This window comes from Pezoporus occidentalis, unplaced genomic scaffold (assembly GCF_034315485.1).
Source record: "Pezoporus occidentalis ecotype Australia unplaced genomic scaffold, CSIRO_AGI_Poc_V1 ctg79, whole genome shotgun sequence".
Lineage (NCBI taxonomy): Eukaryota > Metazoa > Chordata > Aves > Psittaciformes > Psittacidae > Pezoporus > Pezoporus occidentalis.
Genome location: NW_026916147.1, coordinates 2,683,239 through 2,704,964, shown reverse-complemented (window position 1 = coordinate 2,704,964; position 21,726 = coordinate 2,683,239). Strand labels below are relative to the sequence as shown.

Sequence of the window (21,726 nt, the reverse complement as noted above, 5' to 3'; positions counted from 1 at the left end):
TTAGTTTGGCCAAGGACTTTGTGAGCCTCATGCTCTGCCAGGGAGGAGGGGAAGCCAGGAGGAAGCAGAGACAGGACACCTGACCCAAACTGACCAAAGAGGTATTCCATACCACAGCACGTCATGCCCAGGATGTAACTGGGAGTGAGCTGGAAGGGCTGGGAGACTGCGGGGTTGGATGAGGTATCAGTTGGTGCTTGGTCGGGCTGGGGGGGGGGGGGGGCTGGTGCTGAGGTCTTCTATTCTCTTCCCTTGTTATTTCCTTTATCATTATTATCATTGGTGGTAGCAGTAGTGATTTGTGTTATACCTTAGTTACTAAACTGTTCTTATCTCAACCCGTGGGAGTTGCATTCTTTTCGATTCTCCTCTCCATCCCTTCGGAAGTAGGGGGAAGGAAAGAAGGGGCAGAGTGAGTGAACGAGTTGCCTGCCTGGTTTTAAACCACGACACTAACTCAAGGGTTCAAGGCTCAGCTAGACAGATTAAAAGCACGTTATACAATTATATATATAAGAAGAACTTTAGCAATCAGCATCTGAAGAAATGCCATACTGCAGATGCCACAGTACTGTTATGACAATGAATAACACACACGATGGTAGTCTCTTTCTCCAAATATCAGATGTCACAGTGTGCAATTTATTCACATCAGAAAGATTGTTTAAAACTTACACTGTAAGGAATCTAAGTTCCTGAACTGATATTCAAGTCACTTTGGAATTGAAAGGGATGGAGAGATTTCATGTGTTGTATTTGGAACAGCACTTCCAAAAGACTTAACACTGATGTCTTCTTCAGTCTAACCAAGGAGGGAGAGTAACAGTTTCCTGCTGATTTGATTCTGTGGTGACAAAACTGGCATGAAGAAAGGAGTTACACTGCAGTCTGCACAGTTACTTTATGCTGCAGACTGTGCATAGTATTACCAGCTCCAGATGGCTCAGGGAACAAGGGATTTAATTTGGGGAAAAAAAAAAAAATGTTGCAAGAATCTAAATGTAAGACTTAAATGGGAGATCCTAATGGCCGAAATGTAAGATCCCAGATCTACCACACAATAGACTATTGTGGACCAAACGGTACATTTTAAGGTAACCCCTAAAAATTATAGTAGGACTTAAAATGAAATAAAAATTAGCCAGACTATATATAGCCTACAAACCAAACCAAACCAAAACAGTAAACTGCTGTAAACACTTTTAAAAGGTTAAGATTACGTCAAAACTTTCCAGAAAATGGGGAACCCCGTGAGATATACTGGTACAGAGATGTAGATATGCATTGTTCCATGTACAAAATGATGTGCATATATATATATTCTGCAGGTATAACCAAGGATCAGAGTTCAAAACGCCCTGGAAAATCTTAACATCTGTGCCCAAATCCTCTAGATCTCTTACTCAAATGGGAAAAAGTCCTCTGAAAATAAACACTGATTGCCTCTTCAGTCAAAGGTTACAGTGGATTCATTGCTGACTTCGTCCATTTGCCAGCTGTTGGCAGTTGTTAATACAAGGATTTGATTTCTTTATCCAAGCATCATGAGCACCACATTAGTATCTTCAGAGAAAGATCTTGACTGTGAGCTGCAGTTCCGCTGCCCCAACTCAATTACTGCATTCTTGAACTGCAATGTATTCATTTGTGGGCAGTGGGGCAGCCGGTGGGAAGGTATTGATTGGAGTACAGTGTCATGTGTAGCAGCGAGAGTAAGATGAAAAGTGTTTTCTGCTTAATGGGTTGGTATTAAGTAGGTGGGAATGGCTTCTAATTAGCCAACAATTGCTATGTTTCTCAGTTTCCCTCCCTTCCCTCCTCCCGTCGGTCACCAGCTGCCAATCTCTCTCTCCTTTTCCCTTTTTGTGTGGAGTTCATTGCTCACTGTAGTGAAAGCCTTTGTTTAAAAAAGAGGGCTCCCAGGGTCTCATCTGCCAGGGTACAGCTTGCTGCCTGCGATGAGTAGCAACTGTCAGTTTATTTTATCTCAACCTTTTCATCATTCTGCTGAAACTGGTCGAGTGAAACCACCTGAGAGACCTGAGGATTCAGTACCTACAAGTCATTAGCCAGGACTGCTCAGTCTCTCTCCCTCCACACATCAAGTCAACTGAACACTGCTTAAAATATTATCCACTTTAACCCCGTATTTTCCTATGGATGTATAGAACTCTTCCTGCATCTTTTGAATTATACTTGCATGATCATTCCTTAAACATGCTACAACTGTGATTAGTAATATATTTTTCAGTGCTTCTCAACCCAAATGCTCAAGCAACATGCTTTAGAAATACAAAATATAATACACTAAAATTTATTAGAATGCCTTCAGTCAGAATCTCCCTTTTATCTAGGTTATGTTCCCCAGCATACCACAGCTAGCAATTCTCACAATTATTTGAACGTCTGTTTTTCATAATGAATCTCAGGTAAATGGGATAAATTCTGTTCACAGTTACACTTATGCAACCGCCTCCCCCCCGCCCCCCCCCCCCCCCCCAACTCAACAAGATTTTATGGGCATAATAAAAAACAGTATTTGGTTCACAATTTTTAGCATATTTACATTTTCCTCTCTTTGCCGTGTAGTTTCTCTCTCTGTATGTACATATACATGTATATATAATCCACATGTACTTCCACCTTCCAAACAGCTACTATAATTGCACTACAACAATTAATAATTAAAAGTATGTAATAAAAAGATTTTATTTTGAACTAAACCCAAATTAAATTTATCTAAATCAAATTTCAAAGTCATTAGCCTGAACAATCTTTTCCTGGTAATCACAGCTAACTTGTTGCTGTCATTATTAGCTACTAAGTTTTAATATAGCAACTGAAATATTGCTTTCCCCCATGCAAACAGTGAGCTATTTCAAGATATATAAGAGATGACAAGAACAGAAACCCAGATATCCTCCAATATATCGATTGCTTAAAATCATTAATGTTTCATCTCAGTTCTCTTCTTACTGTGCATACTTGCAGAAGTATCAACAAAATAAAATACAATTTGCTTTAATATTATTCTCAAAAATGAGCTAAAGGTACCAGTGAGGATAAGCTTATTTTCAGGGAATTACACATCTCAAGATGCTGTTTGGCAGAGTGAAAGAATCTGGAGTCAAAAGACTGGGCTCCCTAGTACCCTGAAGTGACTTTTTCCACCAGGAGAACAAAAGATTCAGGTAAACAGAGGGCTTCAAGTTCTGCACACGGGATAAGGAATCAGTGGATAGCCCAGAATTACGAATATTGTGCAGCATGCAGCCCTCTCCCCTCCTGATTCCTACCAACTATAACATTTTGATTTTCCTTGACACCAGCTACTGGGGCATAATCTGAAGTTCTCATTCCTCAGATTCCATGGGCTCACAACATGAACTGAGCAAGACTGCTATATGGCATACTCAACCTCCATTTTTCAGGTTAAATTTTATATTGGCAGTGAGTTAAATGCACAGTCCTAACTATGCCCTGGCTGAGGTACGTAGACACAATCAGACAGCTTGATGTTCATATCATTTGTAAATATCAAGCAGCACAAAATACACCTTCACAAAAGAGACATAGTTTGAGTACAGGCTTTCACAGACATTATCATTAGTGTATGAATAAGAATAAAGTTCAGATATGATGGTGATGGGCACCTGCACTTACCATTTCAAAGACTGCTGCATAAGATTAATTCCCCACAGAAGCTGACACTAGCAGCACTGTTTGACTAACATCCATAGCAGCTACATCTCAAAAATCAAAAAATGTGCCAGAATTTTTAGGAAAAGGAATTGGATTAAAACACTGTAGCAACCATGGAAAAATATGAAAAACCCCCTTGATTCACAACAATTTCAAATTGGCCTCCCATGATCAATTACTCTATCTGATACTTATTATTTTCAGTATTATAGGATAGTAGCTACACGTTTGAAACGGTGCACTTGTATGACACACTATGGAAAATACTGTATAATTACTTAGCTCTGTGGCAAGATTTGTATGAGCCCTTAAATAAGAATATTTTGTATTACAGATAATATTGAATGCTTAACTAACTGAGTAGAAACAAGTGGATGAGCCTGGGGGCATGGTCATCTGCTTAAGCATTCATTTGGATCTTCAAGGTAATTAATCACTAGTTGTATACTTAAATTTAGTCAGTCCATTCACTCAGGTGATTAAGGCCTCTTTAAAGGTTATTTTGATACTTTGCATTTTTCTATTAACCAATTTACTGTGATATTTAATAGGAAGTGTGATTCTTTCCAGTGTATTCTCTCATCACAGTGTAATAAAGACACAGCATGAAGATCGGTGCCAGAATGCCAAGTATGAAGAAACTAAAACACCGCTCTTAAAAAAACATCTATTGATTCTACTGCAAACACAGAAGATATACCTAATAAGGTATAGATTGAGATGCGAACTACAGGGTATAGGGGTAACTGACTTCTGCTCTTTGAACATTGACTGGAAACATACATAAAATTGGGGTTTGGAATGAAGGTGTGGAGCCAAAAAGTGGGGAGAGAATAATTTACAATATGGAAGTGAAGAACAAGAGACAAAACAAATGTAGGACACCGAACAGACAGGAAAGGACGAAAAACAAGAAGAAAATTACTGTTTCAGAAACTGTTCCAAAAAACATGATATATTCTTAGTGATTATGGAAAAGAATAAAAAGAGAGGTGGATTTTTGGGCAAAAGAAATATGGTTTCAGCTGCCAGCTGTTTTGCATTATGACTCTTCTCTTTGTCAATGCATTTCTTATGCTCTGGACTGCAGGCAAAGCTGAAACTCCTAGGTGCCTCCAAATCAAGGGTTTCTCTGAAAGTGTCCTAATGTGGCTGGGCAAGACTTTCTGTTTGTTTTGTGCCATTCAAGTGTCCTAGAGAATCAGAGCAGGACTGAGCTTCAGCTCTGAAAATTTAAACTGGTAGGGGACTACAATTTGGAAGAAGCACTGACAATGCAGTGCACAAAGCTATACTAGTTCCATGGATAAAGCTACACTAAAGAGTCTGACAATATATTGTAGCTTGAACACCACTTCCAATGTTGTTTGTTTTTTTTTTATTTTTTTCACAAGAAAGAACAATTCACCTTATTTAGGAAAATATTTTTTGCTGATCTAAAAAGATTGTCTGGGAAAACACAGCTGGATGGCAACAATGTTTAGCACAGGTTGTGTCTAAAGAAAATAAATGTATGGTGAGATTTAGATGTTTCCATTGAAAGTATAAGATGGAAGAAAAATCTAGATGAGATCCAAATCCTCCTCTGGTTAAGATGTTTATATGTAACTGATGTCAAGAATACTCACAGTCACATTAGGCAGGATGATATTGAATTTTTTGAAGTTATAACACCACTTAGCTATACAAGAACTGCCAACTCTTGGCAAAAAATATGAAGAAACTTCTCCTACCATATTATTCCATGGCTAAACATCAAAATATTCCACAAATCCTCTCAAATTTGGTACTGCCAATCCACACACCTGGTCTGAGTCTGATCCTGTGTCGCAATCCCAATTAAGGCAGCATTAAAAGAACAGGAAAAAAGAAAAAAAAAATCACAGGAAAAAAACCTGGATAGTGCATTTGTACAAAGCATGAGAACACTGAATATTAACACTTCCTTGTCAGACAAACTTCAGCCATCAGCAGAAAACACAAGCTACTGCACTCACAGCTAAACTGACATTTAAAATGTGTTCTCAGACTCTTCATTCAGAATCTGCTGAGTCAGGCTGCTTATCACAATGCAACAAAAACCTTCCCTGTCACCCTCAGTTCTTTCTGTAGTTCAAGCAATAATCACTCTCACTTTCTAAAAATATCAAAGTAGATAAGTAGACTTAATCAAATACTTAAAACCAAACCCCAATTAATAATAAATAAAATATGTGAACCACTGTCCTGGTTTGGGTTGGAATACGGTTAATTTTCTTTCTATTAGCTGGTACAGTGCTGTGCTTTGGCTTTAGTGTGAGAATAATGTTGATAACACTCCAATGTTTCTGTTGCTGAATAGTGCTTACCCTAATGAAGGACTTTTCAGTCTGTCATGCTCTGCCAATGAGGAGGGGCACAAGAAGCCTGGAGGGAGCAGAGACAGGACAGCTGACTTGAACTAGCCAAAGGAGTATTCTATACCACAGAATGTCATGCTCAGTATAGAAACTGGAATTGGAGTTGGCCAGGAGATGCCAATTGTTGCCTGGGGATGGGCTGGGCATTGATCAGTGGGTGGCGAGCTGTGCATCACTTGGGTTTCTTGGGGTTTATTCCTCTTTTTTTCCTTTTCATTACAATTATTATTATATTTTACATTAGTTAAATTATTAAACTGCTCTTATCTCAACCCATGAGGTTTTTGTTTTGTTGTTTTTTTTTTTTCCTTATTCTTCTCCCCATCCTATTGAAGGGAAGAGGGAAGTGAATGAGTTACAACTCAGTTGCTGGCTGGGGTTAAACCATGATAAGCGCATAAGATGATTTTCTGAAACACATCTGTTCCATGTCATCAATGTCTATATGTAAGCATGCTGGTTTTCAACAATTACATAGGATATTTTGCATTAATATCAAAGGTACAGCAGTAAAAAAATAGAAAAGACTGAGATTCTTTAAACAGAAAAGTGAGAAAAGCTAAAATTCAGCAACTGGTGAGTGCTAGGTGATACGAACAAGCAGAGGCAGTACGAGTTTAGAAAATTTTCAGGGAACAGTAAAGACAGAAACACCTCTACATTTTTTTTTCCTAATCATTTTTCTTTAAATGTACATATTTTGACATTTCTAACCACAGTATTTTTCCAGAAGAAAGCAAATTATTCAAATCAGTAAACCCCACAAAAATGGGAAGAAGCTATCCTATGAATTTCAGTGGGGAACACTTAAAGCATTTCAGCTACTTCTGAAACATGCTTATGAAGAAGTGAGCCTTTGTGCTCTGGTACAGGGACAGCCTTGGAATCTGTACTTGGTTACATACCTTTCAATAATTTAAATTCATAGTTCTTATTTAATAGTGGGAACAAGTGTATAATTCCCTTATTCCACGTTCAGCTGTATTTTCTCAGAAAACACTGAAACCTGTCTCTAAAGTCCTTTCAATTTCTCATTATTTTTGGTCATATTAACAATTTGATATTGACGTATATCATAAACATATAGAACTTGAAGGAGTGTCCATTACAGATCCTACATCCAGAGTCTTGCACAGTGAACAGACTGCTGAGAGGAAGATGGACCCCAGAGGGTTCTTGTGAGGCACAGGCACGCTCTCAACTTCCCAAAATGAGGGTCTGAGTCATTCCCATTGTCTTTACAGCAGTGGTTGGGAAGAAAGTCATAGTTTGTCCTGTTCAAAATCAGTCAAGCTACTTTGTCACTAACTTTACTTGACAACATAGTTACAAACCCCACTAATATGCCATCAAAAAGAAACATGTTAAAATAGTGACTGTATGCTAATTTCAGTCACCATACAAGCTAATATATATTTCCCTTCTGTACATGCTAACTGAAGAATAGACCTTTTAAAGTAATAAATATAAGAGACACAGACAGTGGTTTTGAGGGAGTGCATGTATGTGCACAATTCTGATAGTCCTACGTCAGTATCACGATAGGCCAAAATCTGTGATAGAGCTTTAAATATGAAATATGGAGTGAAAGGAACCTGTTAACCCAAGCCACTACCTTTCCACTGATATCACATAAAAACTATTTTATGGATGTTTATCTGTGTAAGGTACAAATACTTGCTGGTTTTATAGTTCTGATCAGTACACCATGCCTTCCCTTTTAAATATTCTCAGATCACAAACTCTGCTACCACCAAGGCAAATTTACTGGGCAAATCAAAATATAATTTACAATGCATGTTCCTGATGAAGACTGGCTTTGATTTGCTCAAGTACAGTCGAGCATTTTGGGTACAGTGCCATGGCATAACAATTTTCCTTAGCATGCATTTGAGGTACCTATTAAAGAAGGAAAGATAAGATTCGTACTGTTAGAAGTTTTCCTGGAATTAGTGTTCTTCAGAAAGAAGAGACAGTAAAAAATGCAGTTTATCATGTTCTAAAGAGGAATGCTAGAAATAGTTCTGAAGTTGATGGTACAAGATAATTCTGTTGATTGTAGGACGTCACAATTGATGATATGGGTAAGACAATAATTTACCCTGCAGTTATAGCTATTAAAAAAAAAAAGAAAAAAAAAAGAAAAAAGACCAAACCAAAACAAGAAAACACGGAAAACCTGTGATTGTAAAATGTGCCAATTTTTCAGAGTTCTCTGATGTTAAGAAATGTAATCTAAATTGTTCTCAAAAGCACAGAACGTTTCTCAAGAAAACAACAGAAGACTTTTTAGTATGAGGAAAATGATACATTTTAAGTCTACTCTTAAAAGTGTTTAGATGATTTCAAGCATCAAAGACCTCTTGCTGAGGCACAGCCCTACTAGATGCAATGACCTAGAAGTTGCCAGACTCACAGAAAACACAATTCCTGGTCAGCATTTCATGTAATCAATATAAAAAATCTGATCCAAATTTTTCCTGCCTTCAGCACCTTTAATTATTCTTCTCCCTTGGAGATTATTTATTGAAAGACTTGTGAAATATTTTTTCATCAATGTTAGTCGTGCTGTAGGTTCTTTTTTTAGGTTCTAACATGGAGTCACAAGCCTTTTTATCTACTGATTCTGCTGATTGTTTTGAAAATATGTTTGACTAATCATAACAGATCAATAAAAAAATTATTTGTTCTTGCAGTGGCATCTCACAGTGGCATAAATATTCCTTTTGTAAGCGAAGACAGGTGACCAAGTCAAATGCAGGAGATGGAAACGTTGTCCTTTACATTTATAAACACAGTTTTCTGACAATCCTGTCCCTTTTGTCCATGACAACTTTGGTCAAAGCATCCATTTTATTAATAAATGTTGAGATAAGTTGAGTAATTAATGGTTCTTCCTGCCTAGTTGTTGAAATGATTGATTTAGAAAATAAGTCTTGGTTGAAAGACATAAGGTACATGGCAGTACTTGAATTTAAATATCATTGCTTGTCTAATAGTCTAAGTATTTATTCTGTCTAAGAATACAGAAACTACCCTGATTTAAATTTTTTTTTTTTGTGACAGAAACATTATTCAGTCAGAAATAAAAATTTATTACCTTCCTGTCATTAAATCCCCCATGGATTAAGAATTAGTATTGTATCTTGTCTTTAGCTGTTTCATCCTAAAAGGACTGAGAAAAATCTAGTAGGTTATTGATGCTGAGCTGTTTGAAAGAGCTAGAATTACTGTTCTATTATCACAGCAGGAATTTCCAAAGTGATGAGTTCATCACAGGATGCACAGACATTCTCCTGGAAGGTAGGATAAAGGCTGTACCTGAAACTCAAAGCCAGTGAATAATATTGAATTAATGCCAGGTCATGTTTTGCCAGACAAAGATATTAAAAATGTAATGCCAGTACTAACAAGAGATTTGGCACACAAAACATGAAGAATGTTACAGATTGTGCTGACAGTGTGACACTATGTTTTCCTGGATGTAATCTGGGGTATCATGAGAGTAAGCTTGGAGCACTAATGAGAAGAATGATATTGAACTGGAAGAGATGCTAAATATGCAGTAGCCACAGGGTTCCTGGAGTTAACTGGAACTAAAATAAAAACTAATACTGAAAGTAACAGAGGGTAAACTAGGCAGAAATGCAGAAGGAAGAGAATCTCAGCAGGCAAAACTTGTTTCTGGCATCATGCTTGCCAGGACATAAAGGGTTTTTCTAATCATACTCTTTTTATCCCTAAGTACCGTTAAAAAGAAGCGTGAATCTCAAGCTTAAAGGGGCACATACCATTTCAGGATATAAACAAGTTTCACCATTGACTGGAGAAAGCAATGTATAAAAGTAGAATGGAAAACCTCTTTAGGTGAAAGAAGTAAAATAAATGTTGAAGATACAAATATCATCCTATATTGTTGAGGCTCCTGTTCTTTTGTTGTTGCCATTGTTGATTTTTCTTTGCCTCCTATTTACATCAGCTACAGCTAATGATCCTCATGTGAAATACATATAAAATTGCTTGACATTGGATTCTTCTTTGACCATATTGGGATTCTTGGCATGTGCACTACAGGTCTAGGAACTTACTGTCCTTTGCAGGAGACATGCACCCAGTTAATTCTGCAAGCCACCAAAATCTAAGAATGTGCTGAATATTCACTTATTGAGGCAAAAATCATAAATATATACAGTCATTGAAAAAGAAACCCAATGTCATTGAGAAAGGACTGCCCTGTTACCATCACTAGAACTCCAAAGAGTGTGCTACCTAATTTGTCATCACTTTAGCATGCCAGTGAATGTCTTTGTTCCACAGTTCTCAGTTGCTTCCAGTGTTGCCTCTGGTATCCTGGCTCCTATTAAGCTGCTAACATCTTTGAATATCAGTCTATTAAACCACTTATTTTATATATAAAATTTACAATTGAAGTTATACTTCATTTTCCAATGCTATTAAAGGAAAAGGTACAAAAGAAAACAGCAGACATGCAGTTCTTTGTCTTTGAGAGTATGATAACTGAGGGAATTTGGACACAGTAACTCTGAAGCTCCATGTTACGAATTTGACCCAGCTGTCATTTATTTGCACTATACTCCACATTCACACTCTCCACAGGAATACAGAGAGGAAAGCTTTAAGATGTAGTACACTTGTCCTTTTTCCTTCCAAAGAACAATATAGTTTAATACTATCAATACTTGGAGATAATGCATTATTCAGTTTTTCTTGTATTAACAGATAGCAAAGGGGAAAAAAAAAGTAAAGAAAATTTAACCCATGAAGAGGTCTACTCCATACAAAGTCCTCCTCTACCCTTTATCTCAGATAAGGAAACACAGTGAAGAAAACAGAGTAGGTTTGGTTTTTTTTTTATTCCTTCCTTCCTCTCCAATGTCAAGTATAAGGATGCTAAAAATAAAATAGCATGTTCTTCCGAATTCAAAACTATGCTCCCTATATCAAGCAGAAATTATTTCTTACTTTTAGAAACAGGGAACTTATCCTTGGATGCACATGAAAAACTGTCCAGAAATGAAGATTTTAAAATTTTTTTTTAAGGATTAAAATAATGATAATTGAATAAACTAATACAACACTGCTTGCCCATAACGATGTTTTGGAAAACAGCACCGAAAAAAAGTAAGTTACCATCCATAGCAACTACTACTATCTGTTTCTCGTTGTTATATTTTTTCTCCCCGTTTTATCCCTGTTTCTACCTGTTATTAAACAGACTTAATTCAGCCTTTAAAATAAGCGGACAAAGGAGTAAATCTAACCCCATTCAGCACGTGAATTAAACCCAGGAAATAACTTAATAAAAAACCTCAAGAAAAATGACTTAACTGTTGAGGACAATGCAGCACTAATGTGTTTCATAACCAATGTCTTACCAACTGTAAGAGGGTCAGTGCACATGTCACTTCTGTTCTCTTTCCATGCCAGCAGATACTTGAGGCTGATGACATCTTCTGCTACTATATGGCTATTAAATGGCACCATCAGTTTATGAGCCTTTGCAATGCCATAGTAAGCTTTTGTTTCATCCACTAAGGGCAAATTATTTAAAGTTTTTGCTGTTTCATAAGCCTGACTGAAATATTCACAAGCTTCATTATAGCTCCCCTGGTAAAGAAAGAAAAAAAAAAAAATTGTAAAAACTACTTCTAGACACCTGTATTTTATCCTGACATTATTGTTAGAGCCTGTTCCTCTGGCACCTCAAAGATGTTGCAGCTGAGAGGCCAGACCACAGAATGACTCATGGCAAGGTATTAAGCAAACCTCCCTTGCTGTTTCCTAAGCTCTAAAATCCAGGTAACACTGCTCACATCTTTCTCAGGAGCAAAACTGGTTTTGTAGTATTTTGAACATACAATACAAATTAAAGCACCTCTGGATGATGCCTTCCATTCTCTCTTATTGGTGTGGAATTCTGCTGCCCTGATGGCACAAACTTCCTGAGTGAAAACATTTTCAGAGCTGTTGTATTCTTTCACTCTCAGCTCAATTTAATAAATTTGAAATTTCCTTGTGCATAGAGCATAAACCAGGAGGAGAGACTCCAACTGATACCTGTTGCACTTGATATTACTTTTGGGGATCAAAATTTATATAACTGCTAAAATGTGCATGTAATTTAAAAAGGAGGAAAGAGTAACAGAAATTCAGGTAGTCTTTAAGCTTTGTTTAATACAAGAGAGCAGATTCAGGCATATGGGGATACAATAATGAACAATAAGCAGTAGGATAATAGATGAAAAGCAGAAACATCTACATATCATACTCATGAGAACTATAATAGGTTAAGTGATGCAATTAGTGAGAGGAATACAACAAATCAGGCTAAGAAACTTGAGAAAAGTAAAATGAAAAAGACACTGTGTCATGTTAACTGACAGAGTTTGCATATTAAGTAAGGAACTCTTAACTTACTTAACTTACTTAAATTACTTAAACTGGGAGAAATTAGACCTAATACTTGCACATTACACAAACCAAGGCATTTTAGGAAACAAGAAATATACGGGTAAACCAAGCCTGTCTAGAAAGCATGAACCAATTGTTCAGCATTAAAGAAAGACAGTGATGGTGATGGAATAGTAAGATGACAGAAATGTAAAGATACAGCAACAGCATGGACAGAACAAAGTGAATTTGGTCAAAGTCACTTTATGAAGAACAGTAAAAGTTATATACCTGGTTTACTAAGGGCTCCCTAAGGACATATCTGGGTATAAATGGAGATATCTTTTAATTCGATGAAAAGGATAGTACTACTGCAAATTGTGTCACCAGGGAAGTACAGAGTTGAATAAAAATACCCTAATAATGAATTAGGGAATACTGGTGATGACAGCTGACACCAAGCAGGCAGTGACCCAAGAGAGGAAATGGTACTTTAGATTCAGTTTTGGTAAACATTGCTGACCTTGCAGAAAAAATGGTGTATAATATAGGGAATTGTAAATCTTGAGAAGATTTTATTTTATGTTTAATTTATATATTTTATGTAAATTAATTAGATTAAGTTACTAACTTTCTTCTCTTCTGCACCACTACCTCAGTTCAAGGCAGCAAATTCTGAAACGTGAAGGATAATTTAGATAATAACCAAAAAGTGGTTAATTCTTAAAATATCAGTTCTCATAGAACTGTTTATTAGCAATGGTGGCAGAAGCAGTGAGATATAGTTAAGCAGAATTTAGTTAATTATTTTTTGAATTTGGAGTAGAATAATTTAGCCAGTGTCACATCACTCTACTTTCTTCTAAATTTTAGATCCATTTTAGAGTTACTTTAGCAAGTTCTCAAGGACTCAAAACTTGATTTTCAATGTGAAATTTAGCATTTGTGCTAAGAATATATGTACAATAGAAGCCTCTTAAGCTAATACAGAGAACAGAGTAAGAATATTTTCTACAGCTCATGAAAAAAAGAAATAGGCCAGCAGCTTTGGTAGTGGGATTTCTCTGTAAGAGAAATCCAGGAAAAAACTCAAAGGCATCTGATGGTAGTGGAAGTGAAAAGGGGCAAGTATCCTCTTCAATATATTACACATGGAAAAGAAATTCTGACAAAAATCAGGGCACAGAAGCTAGAAAGGGTGGTTTTGAAATGGGATTTCTATTTTTATTTTGTTCATAGTGGAATTGTTTCCTAATTTCCACAGTGTACAGGCTGTAGGACATTGTTTTTATTACTCATTGTATCTAAATAATGTCATGTAACATTTCAGCTCTAAAATAGGTGTTTAAGAGCTCAACATGAATCTTTCACTTCTGCAGCAATGTTTTTAACTCTTCTCGTTTAAAAAAAGTGCTACTGCAGTGCAAGTGCTACATCTCTAGATGCGGTAAGGGACAGAGTAAGCATGGAAATCGCTAGTCAGACAGGCTGCCAACAGAACTGCTGCCTTTGCAGGATCCATCCCAGAACCATTCAGTGACTGACACATGGGTCTGAAAGAAGCACTTCAAAAGACCTTAGAAACTATAATAAAGGAGTTTCTTAGTCACCTCTGGCTCAATTTAATATTGCCTATCAATGACTATCTATTCATTTAGACAGGCCAAATCAAAGCCATCAGACTGGATGGAGGCATAAAGGAGGGAAAGCACTTCCACTACCAGAACACTACCAGCACAGACCTTTGCCAAACTATTTGTTGCTAGCACCCACTTTTTAAATTTAGCTGAGAGAATGTAGAGAAAAAATAAAAGCTAAATTAAAATACTGCTTATTAATACTCAATATAGTATACATTCATTTTAAAAAAGCATGAATTTCAATGTGTAGTACAATAAAATTTCATTTGCGTTAACTCTTTATGGGCATATGAGGCTTGAATGGTGATTTGGATGCAGATTTTCACAACATTGAAAATTTTCCATAATCTGAATTTGGAATTTTTACTCACCTTTTCTAGAACAAACCCCTATGCGTTAAATATCGTGTGAATTTTTCACCTCACCCAAAAACTTATGGCACATTTTATTTAGTCACACAATATTTTCTTTGGTAGCTCTTGTAAGACATAATACCTGGATGAAATAATTCTGGGCCATCTCTTATGCAAACTTAGTTTTTTACCATGAATTAAACCCAATTGTTTGACATATTACTGCAACCAATACTTACTCTTTCATTGTAAATATTCCCAAGTAATACACATGCATCCACCAGGCTTTGTCTTAGATGAGCATTCTCAGCAGCCTTCATGAACTCTTCCAAGTGCTTTGTAGTTTCAGCTGCTTTTCCCTGACTGAAGCAAAGGACAGGGACAAAAACCACTCAGAAGGTTTCTCCAAATGCTGAAGAACTATCTGCCTGTTCTGAAGCAACTTTGTGATGACTCATTCATGGTTGGACTTTATTTCCGAAATAGTCATCTGGGCACTACCTGTGCTGAGACCAACAAGACAAGTCCACACAGAACCCCTGAGGGCAGAACTGGATCCTTTAAGTGAAATAAAGTTTTTCTTCTGAATATGGTGCCATATTTTACAGCCACAAATGAAAATGCAGGGGATGATTTTATAGGGGTTTTGGAGTTTCCATTTTTTCCAGGTTTTTCTACTGAGCAGCTGATAATATTTTCAATATAGCAGGACCCCACATCCTAAAAAATAGGGAAAGAAGGTAAAAGGCTAGTTTTTCACTAAGGCTTTTTTGGGCTCCTGTCATTCAGAGATGCCATTTCTTGCTCTAGAACCCTGGTGGTGCAGCAGTAGCTCCATAACAGTGCTGTCTCTTAGTTCTGGGGATAACAGCCTTTCCCTGGATGCAATATTGCACTTTGGCTGGGTGGATAAAAGGCTGCTGGAATCACACAGGCAAACCTATAAACTGTGGATTGCAGGTGTCACCCCCAAATCCCAGTGAGATCAGAGCAACCTGAGGTCACAGCTGAATCTAAGTTGAAAATTGGCTAATGTACTTTGACAGTAACATTTGCAGATTTCCTTTATTTTTTAATAAAGCCAGTCATATTAACAATATAAGATCTCTGCAGTATGATTACAAGACATAAGATAGATATCTAGGTTTGCTTGTGAGTAAGCCACTACACTCTTTTTCCCTTTAAGGCTTAAGCGTTGCTGCAGCTGACCTCAATATTAGCCATGAACTTGAGTCACTAATGTAGGAGCATAGCATACTAAATGTCAAGCCACCAAGCAAGCCAGAAAAATCTAGGCTTAATTAAGAAACTCAAGAAATAGAATTTCCTGTAAGTGATAAAGAATTGTGATTTATTTATCACCATTTTAAAACACCTTAAAGTTATCTTCCTGCAGCAAATGACTGAGGTTCATTTACATTACAGTTTTTATTATAAACTATATTAGGGATATGTGCTTTCAAAATCTGTCAGAAGTCTGCAATTCCCTCCCATTAGAGTAATTATAACAGGATAGACCCTGCCAGAATAGGAAACACAACAAAACATGGCTGCAAATTTACAATATTGCAGTGATTATCTATGTGACTGAGATGAGCTAGATTCCTAGAAAAAGATGCTAAAACACTGCAAACCAACTACCACATGTTATAAGCTACCATAAACCTTAGTTGTCAATAAGCAGAGCTGGATTTACTACAGTTTCCTAATTAAGTATTTTAATATAATGAGAACATTAAATATGCTGTACTGTAAACATCTGCCAAGCATCAAAAGGCTTCTAAATTTTAGAATTAGAAACACATTTTTTTAAATATTTTTTTTTTTCCTAAGAAGAGAAAATCAAATGTTCCTCCACAGAAACACAGCATATGATTTATATAAGTTAAAGGACAAGGTTAAAGTGTTAGACAAATATTAATTCCAGTTTTTCTAGTTTTCTATATGCAGTGCACAGGTGCAACTTGAAGAGCGTATTATATGGTATAATCATTAAATCCATTCAACCAGACCTTTGAGAGTTAAAAAAATATATTCTGAGGAAAAGGACTCCTTGGTCCAAGGAATGAGAATGAAACAGTGCAGAATATTTGTGTATCAAGGTGATTCCAATTTCCAATTGGGAAAACAGGACTGTTAACACCCACATCCCCTGACAACTGTCCAATTATGTATATCACACTTGGCCTACTGTTTGCAGTAGAAGTAATCAATAAAGGATGTGGTTGAGTGAACATAGATTTTGGTTGAACCAATGCATGAAAACTTAATCATTTACTCAGAGTGGAGAAATCAAATAAAGCAGAGATGAAACAGCCACTAAGGGGTTTGTTGATTGTGCCACCAAGTTTGCAGGCTAGAGGCTGAAAGTAATAAAGCAAATGGAATCAGTGACAGGAGAAAATGTAAAAAGGTTTTCCTAATTTCATGAATTAATAGAAATGTTTTGATGTATTTTTGGTCATTTTTTGTATTTCACATAAAAACCTATGCTCTGCATATAAAAAATATGAAAATTGCTAGGGCATATAACCTCTTTCAAACAGAAATCAGTTTGATATATCAGAAAGATATTCCTCACTGTTAGAACTTCACTTATGCCAACTAGCAATCGGTTGGTAGAGTTTAACAATTTTTCAAAGGAAGTACTTTTAAAAGCACTCCAGCTTGAGATATTTAAAGTATGCTAGAAGGATTACTGAAACACTTTATCCTGTACAAGACCCAATAACACGATGAACAGGTCTTTCCTACTCAAAGGGCTAATATTTTATAGTTCCTTCAAAAACCTACCTGTTATTTTATACAGCCATATACTTTCTATCTCCTTAGACATCACCTCTTTAAATGCATAAAATGTAATTTCCAAAAGATATAGTCATTCATGATCCCACAGATCAGTTATGATGACTTCAGCAGAAGAGATTACAGATCTACAGCAACTCATTTTCCAGTTTCATGCTAAAATGCCCTATGAGATTTTTACCCCTATTAGACTTTTATGAAAATATGCACCTTTTATAGGATTGCTCATGTGATTGAATTGGATGTATAAATCATGTGTCCACAAGAAGTCATTACCATGGTGGACACCTGCAGAATAAGTCAAGAACACGATGCTATTATGTCAGATTTTTCCCTGGAAAATGACATGCCTAAATGCACATGATAGAGTTTTTTAGTTTCCCATGGTCTGTGAAAACATCTGGAATAGATTTCACAAAATATTCCAAAGCTATAGACAAGTTCTGAGTGATTTAGGAAGGCTCAGCTGACTTCCTACAACCTGTCACAAGGCAGTAAGTGTGAACTCTCAGATGTTATGTTTAAAACATATTATTTTAGAGAAACAGCCATCTTTTCTTTGTAAAGACATTACACATCAAATTATTATTTGCACAAGTCTAGCCTAGATCAGATAAAAATACAAGTAAAGAAAAAGTGATCAAGCTGAGTATGGAAATTCTGTCACCAACAGTATGTATTCATGCATTTATCCAATGTTTTCTGAACAGGCTTGACAGAAATTTGCTTGTTTGTTATAAATCAGACAATTAAATATCCAAAAGTTTGGTGTGAAAGTAAACAGAAATGTTTTTTTAAATGTCCCTATGCTGGCTTATCAAACCGTTTTTCTCTGCCTTTTCCGCCTATAAGGAAGAATCAGTAGAGTCAGATCAGCATGATTTTATTCATGAAAAATTCTGTTACTGAATTTTAAGAAGTAGGTTTGCCTGAAATATTCATCACACTGGGTTACCAAAAGTGTTCTGCCAGAGAGCATTACATGGCAAAACAATTTATCTAGGACTGCTTAAGACAGCAACACAGAATCAGAGTATAGTTAAGATTGGAAGGGATCTCCAGAGCTATCTCCATTCACCTTGCTCAGAGCAGGGTCAGCTAGAGGAGGCCTGTGGAATTTTGAGTGACTTTTGAAGGTCCTGCTCTGCCAAGCTCCTTCCCAGCCAGTCATCCCACAGCCTAGGCTGGTGCCTGGAGTTATTTGTCCCCAGATGCAGGATGTTGCATTTCCCACTCCCGAGCTTCATGAGACTGCCTTTGGCTCATTTCTCCAGCTTGCTGAGGTCCCTCTGAAGGGCAGCACAGCCACCTATGTATGGATCAATCATTTCTCCTCTATTTTGTATTGTCTGCAAAGAGGTTGAGGATGCACTTGGTCACATCATCCAGGTTCTTAATGAAGATCGTAATCAGTATTGGTGTCAGTACTATTGTCTGAGTACATCTCTAGTAACTAACCTCCCACTGGACCTCATGCTGCTGTTTACAGTTCTTTGAAGAACAGCATCTCATCTGGTTTTCAGTGTACCTCACTTTCTATTTATCTAAGCCATATTTTATCGGCTTATTTATGAAGAGGTTATAGGTGATAATGACAGAAGCCTGGCTAAAATTGAGAGAAACAACATCCACTGCTTTTCCTTTCTCCACTGAGCCAGTTATCTTATCATAGAAAGTTATCAGGTTGGTGAAGTACAAATTCCCTAGATTATTAAATCTAATCACCCTTTTGTCCTTAATATGTTTGAAAATTGCTTCTGGATCATTTGCTCTGTCACCTTCTCAGGGATAAGAGCAAGTCTGACCAGCATGAGGTTTCCTGGATCCTCTCCCTTTAAGACAGAAGTGAGTGACATTTGCAACCTTCTAGTCCTCAGGAATCTCCCCTAGTTGCTACAGCCTTTCAAAGATAATTGAAAGCAGCCTTGATTTGGACAGCTTCTTCAACACTCAATTCAAATGTTGCTTGTGCTATTTTCTCATGTCAGAGATACTTTACAGACTCAGCTATTTCTGCTGCTTGTGATATAGTGAAAGTTATAATGGAGTTTATCCATTTCTACTTAAAACAATGAATGAATGGGTTTTATGGAATGGTGTTTCATGATCTGTTACACCTCCTAACAGAATTAGCCTTTGAAGAAAATGGATAAAAGCTTCACAAGTCTTATGATCCTCAGTCATGGAGTTCAAGCATTACAGAAGACATAAGGCCCACAGACAGATTATATATCTTACCTGAGACATGTATCCCATGACTGGAGTATAGCTATTGATAGCTACAGGGTGTTCAGAAGAGACAGGTGAGAAAAGAGAGGTGGAAGGGTTTCCCTCTACATCAAGAAATGGATAGAGTGTGAAGAGCTGTCTCTGAAGAATAGCCATAAGCAGGTTGAAAGCTCATGAGTAAGAATTAGAGACCAAGGCAGCAAAGGAAACATCTAATACATGCCACCCAATCAAGGGGAGTCTACTGATGAAGGCTTCCTACTCCAGCTACAGGAGGCGTTGTGCTTGCAGGCTCTTGTCCTGCTGGGGGATTTCAAAATAGTGACATCTGCTGGAAAAGTAGCACAGTGAGCTGCAGGCAATCCAAGAGGCTCCTGGACTGCATTGAGACTAACTTCTTAAGCCAGGTAACAGAATGCCCTGCAAGAGGGGATGTGATACTGGAGCTGTTAGACACCAACAAAAATGAGCTAATTGATGACATCAAGATTGGAGGCAGCCTGGGCTGCAGGGATCATGCACTGATGGAATTCACAGTCCTGAGGGATATGGGTCAGGTGAGGAATAAAGTCAGGATGCTGAATTTTGAAAAAGCAAAATTCTAGCTCTTCAAGGAGTTAGTCAATAGGACCCCTTGAGAAACCATCCTCAGGACAAGGGAGCATAACACAGCTGGCAGATCTTTAAGGATGCTTTCCATAGAGCACAAGAGCTCTCAATCTTCAGGTGTAAGAAATCAGGAAAAGAATGCAAAGTACCAGCATGGCTGAGTCAAGTCCCGCATGTCAAACTAAAGAGCAAGAAGAAAATGCACAGGCAGTGGAAGTAGGGACACATACCCTGGGAAAATTATAGGGATGCTGCTTGGCTATGTAGGGATGGGGTCTGGAAGACCAAGGCACAGCTGGAGCTGAACTTGGCGAGGGATGCAAAGAATAACAGGAAGGGCTTCTAAAGGTATGTCAGCCAGAAAAGAAAGCATATCCCCCTGATGACTACTCCTGGCAAAATGGTAACAACAGACAGCAGAAGGCTGAGGTACGCAACAAATTTTTGGCTTGGTCTTCGCTGGCAACCTCTCTTTTAACACCTCTCAAGTGGATGGACTGCAAGATGTTGACTAGGGGAGCAAAATCCCTCCCACTGCAAGAGAAGATCAGGTTTATGAATACCCAAGGAATCTGAGCATACATAAGCCTATGGGATCTGATGAGAGGCATCCCAGAGTCCCAAGAGAATTGGCTGTACATTTGAAAAGTCATGGCTGCCAGGTGAAGTGCCTGGTGATGGGAAAAAGGGAAACATTGCTCCTATTTTTAAAAAAGTGTAGAAAGGAGGACCATGGGAACTAATGACCTGTCAGTCCCACCTCTCTGCTTGGAAAAATCATGGAGCAGATCCTCCCAGAAGCTATGCTAAGACATGTTGAGGTCAGGGAGGTGTTGAAGCAGGTCTGCAGAAAGGCTGGAGCACCTCTTCTATGAAGACAGGCTGAGACAGTTGGGCTTGTTGAGCCTGAAGGGAAAGCTTATTGTGGCCTTTCAGTACCTTAAGGGGGCTTATAAAAAAGATGGTGGCAGACTTTTTAGCAGGGCCTGTTGTGATACCCTTGTGTGGGTAATAGTTTTAAGCTGAAAGAGGGTAGATTTAGATTAGATGTTAGGAAGAAATATTTTACAATGAGGGTGGTAGCTGTAAGTTATATATTAGGGAACTGAAGAGACCTGTGATTATTGCTAGCCCCTATGTGCTCTGAGAGAAAAGGGATCTAACTCAGACAGGAGAATTTTCTCTGTACACTGAAATAAACCTAGTGAGAAGTCCTCCTCTATAAAAAAATTGCCAACCTCTATCAAGCATCATATGCACTGAAGTCCCCAAACATAGGAGGAATCAAGGATAAGTTGCAACCTTAATTTTAACCTCTTTTATGTTTCTTATTTCATAAGATAATTACATTAGACAACTTCATTTCAAAATTATTTGTGTAACAAGTTGAAGAGTTAAAAAAAAATTCACCTGGAATTAGATTTTAATTTCAGATGCTGAAAGGAAAACATTGAAGACAAACATTTTATTTGCGACAAATTTATATCTAGTTACACATGTACAAACTACAAATTCTTCCACAGAAGAGAGTACAATAAATAGAAACTTAGAGCTCAGAGAGATTACACTGAGACACCT

The 21,726-nt window shown here is 37.4% G+C and overlaps 1 protein-coding gene across 5 annotated transcripts in view; it reads right to left on the bottom strand.

Moving 5' to 3' along the window:
• The window catches only part of TTC29 (tetratricopeptide repeat domain 29), a 137,156-nt gene that overhangs the window by 36,425 nt on the left and 79,005 nt on the right, over window positions 1–21,726 (bottom strand). For 4 of the 5 annotated variants that reach the window (XR_009961592.1, XM_062602791.1, XM_062602788.1 and 1 more), the window contains 2 exons: window positions 14,745–14,868; window positions 11,498–11,729 (listed from right to left, as the gene is read on the bottom strand). Coding sequence is in view for 4 of the 5 variants with exons in the window: in XM_062602791.1 (XP_062458775.1) it covers window positions 11,498–11,729; window positions 14,745–14,868 (356 nt within the window). In the remaining variant the exon portion in view is untranslated. Of the gene's footprint in view, window positions 1–7,517; window positions 8,001–11,497; window positions 11,730–14,744; window positions 14,869–21,726 lie in introns of those variants that run through there. The other variant, XM_062602789.1, reaches the window with a different exon arrangement.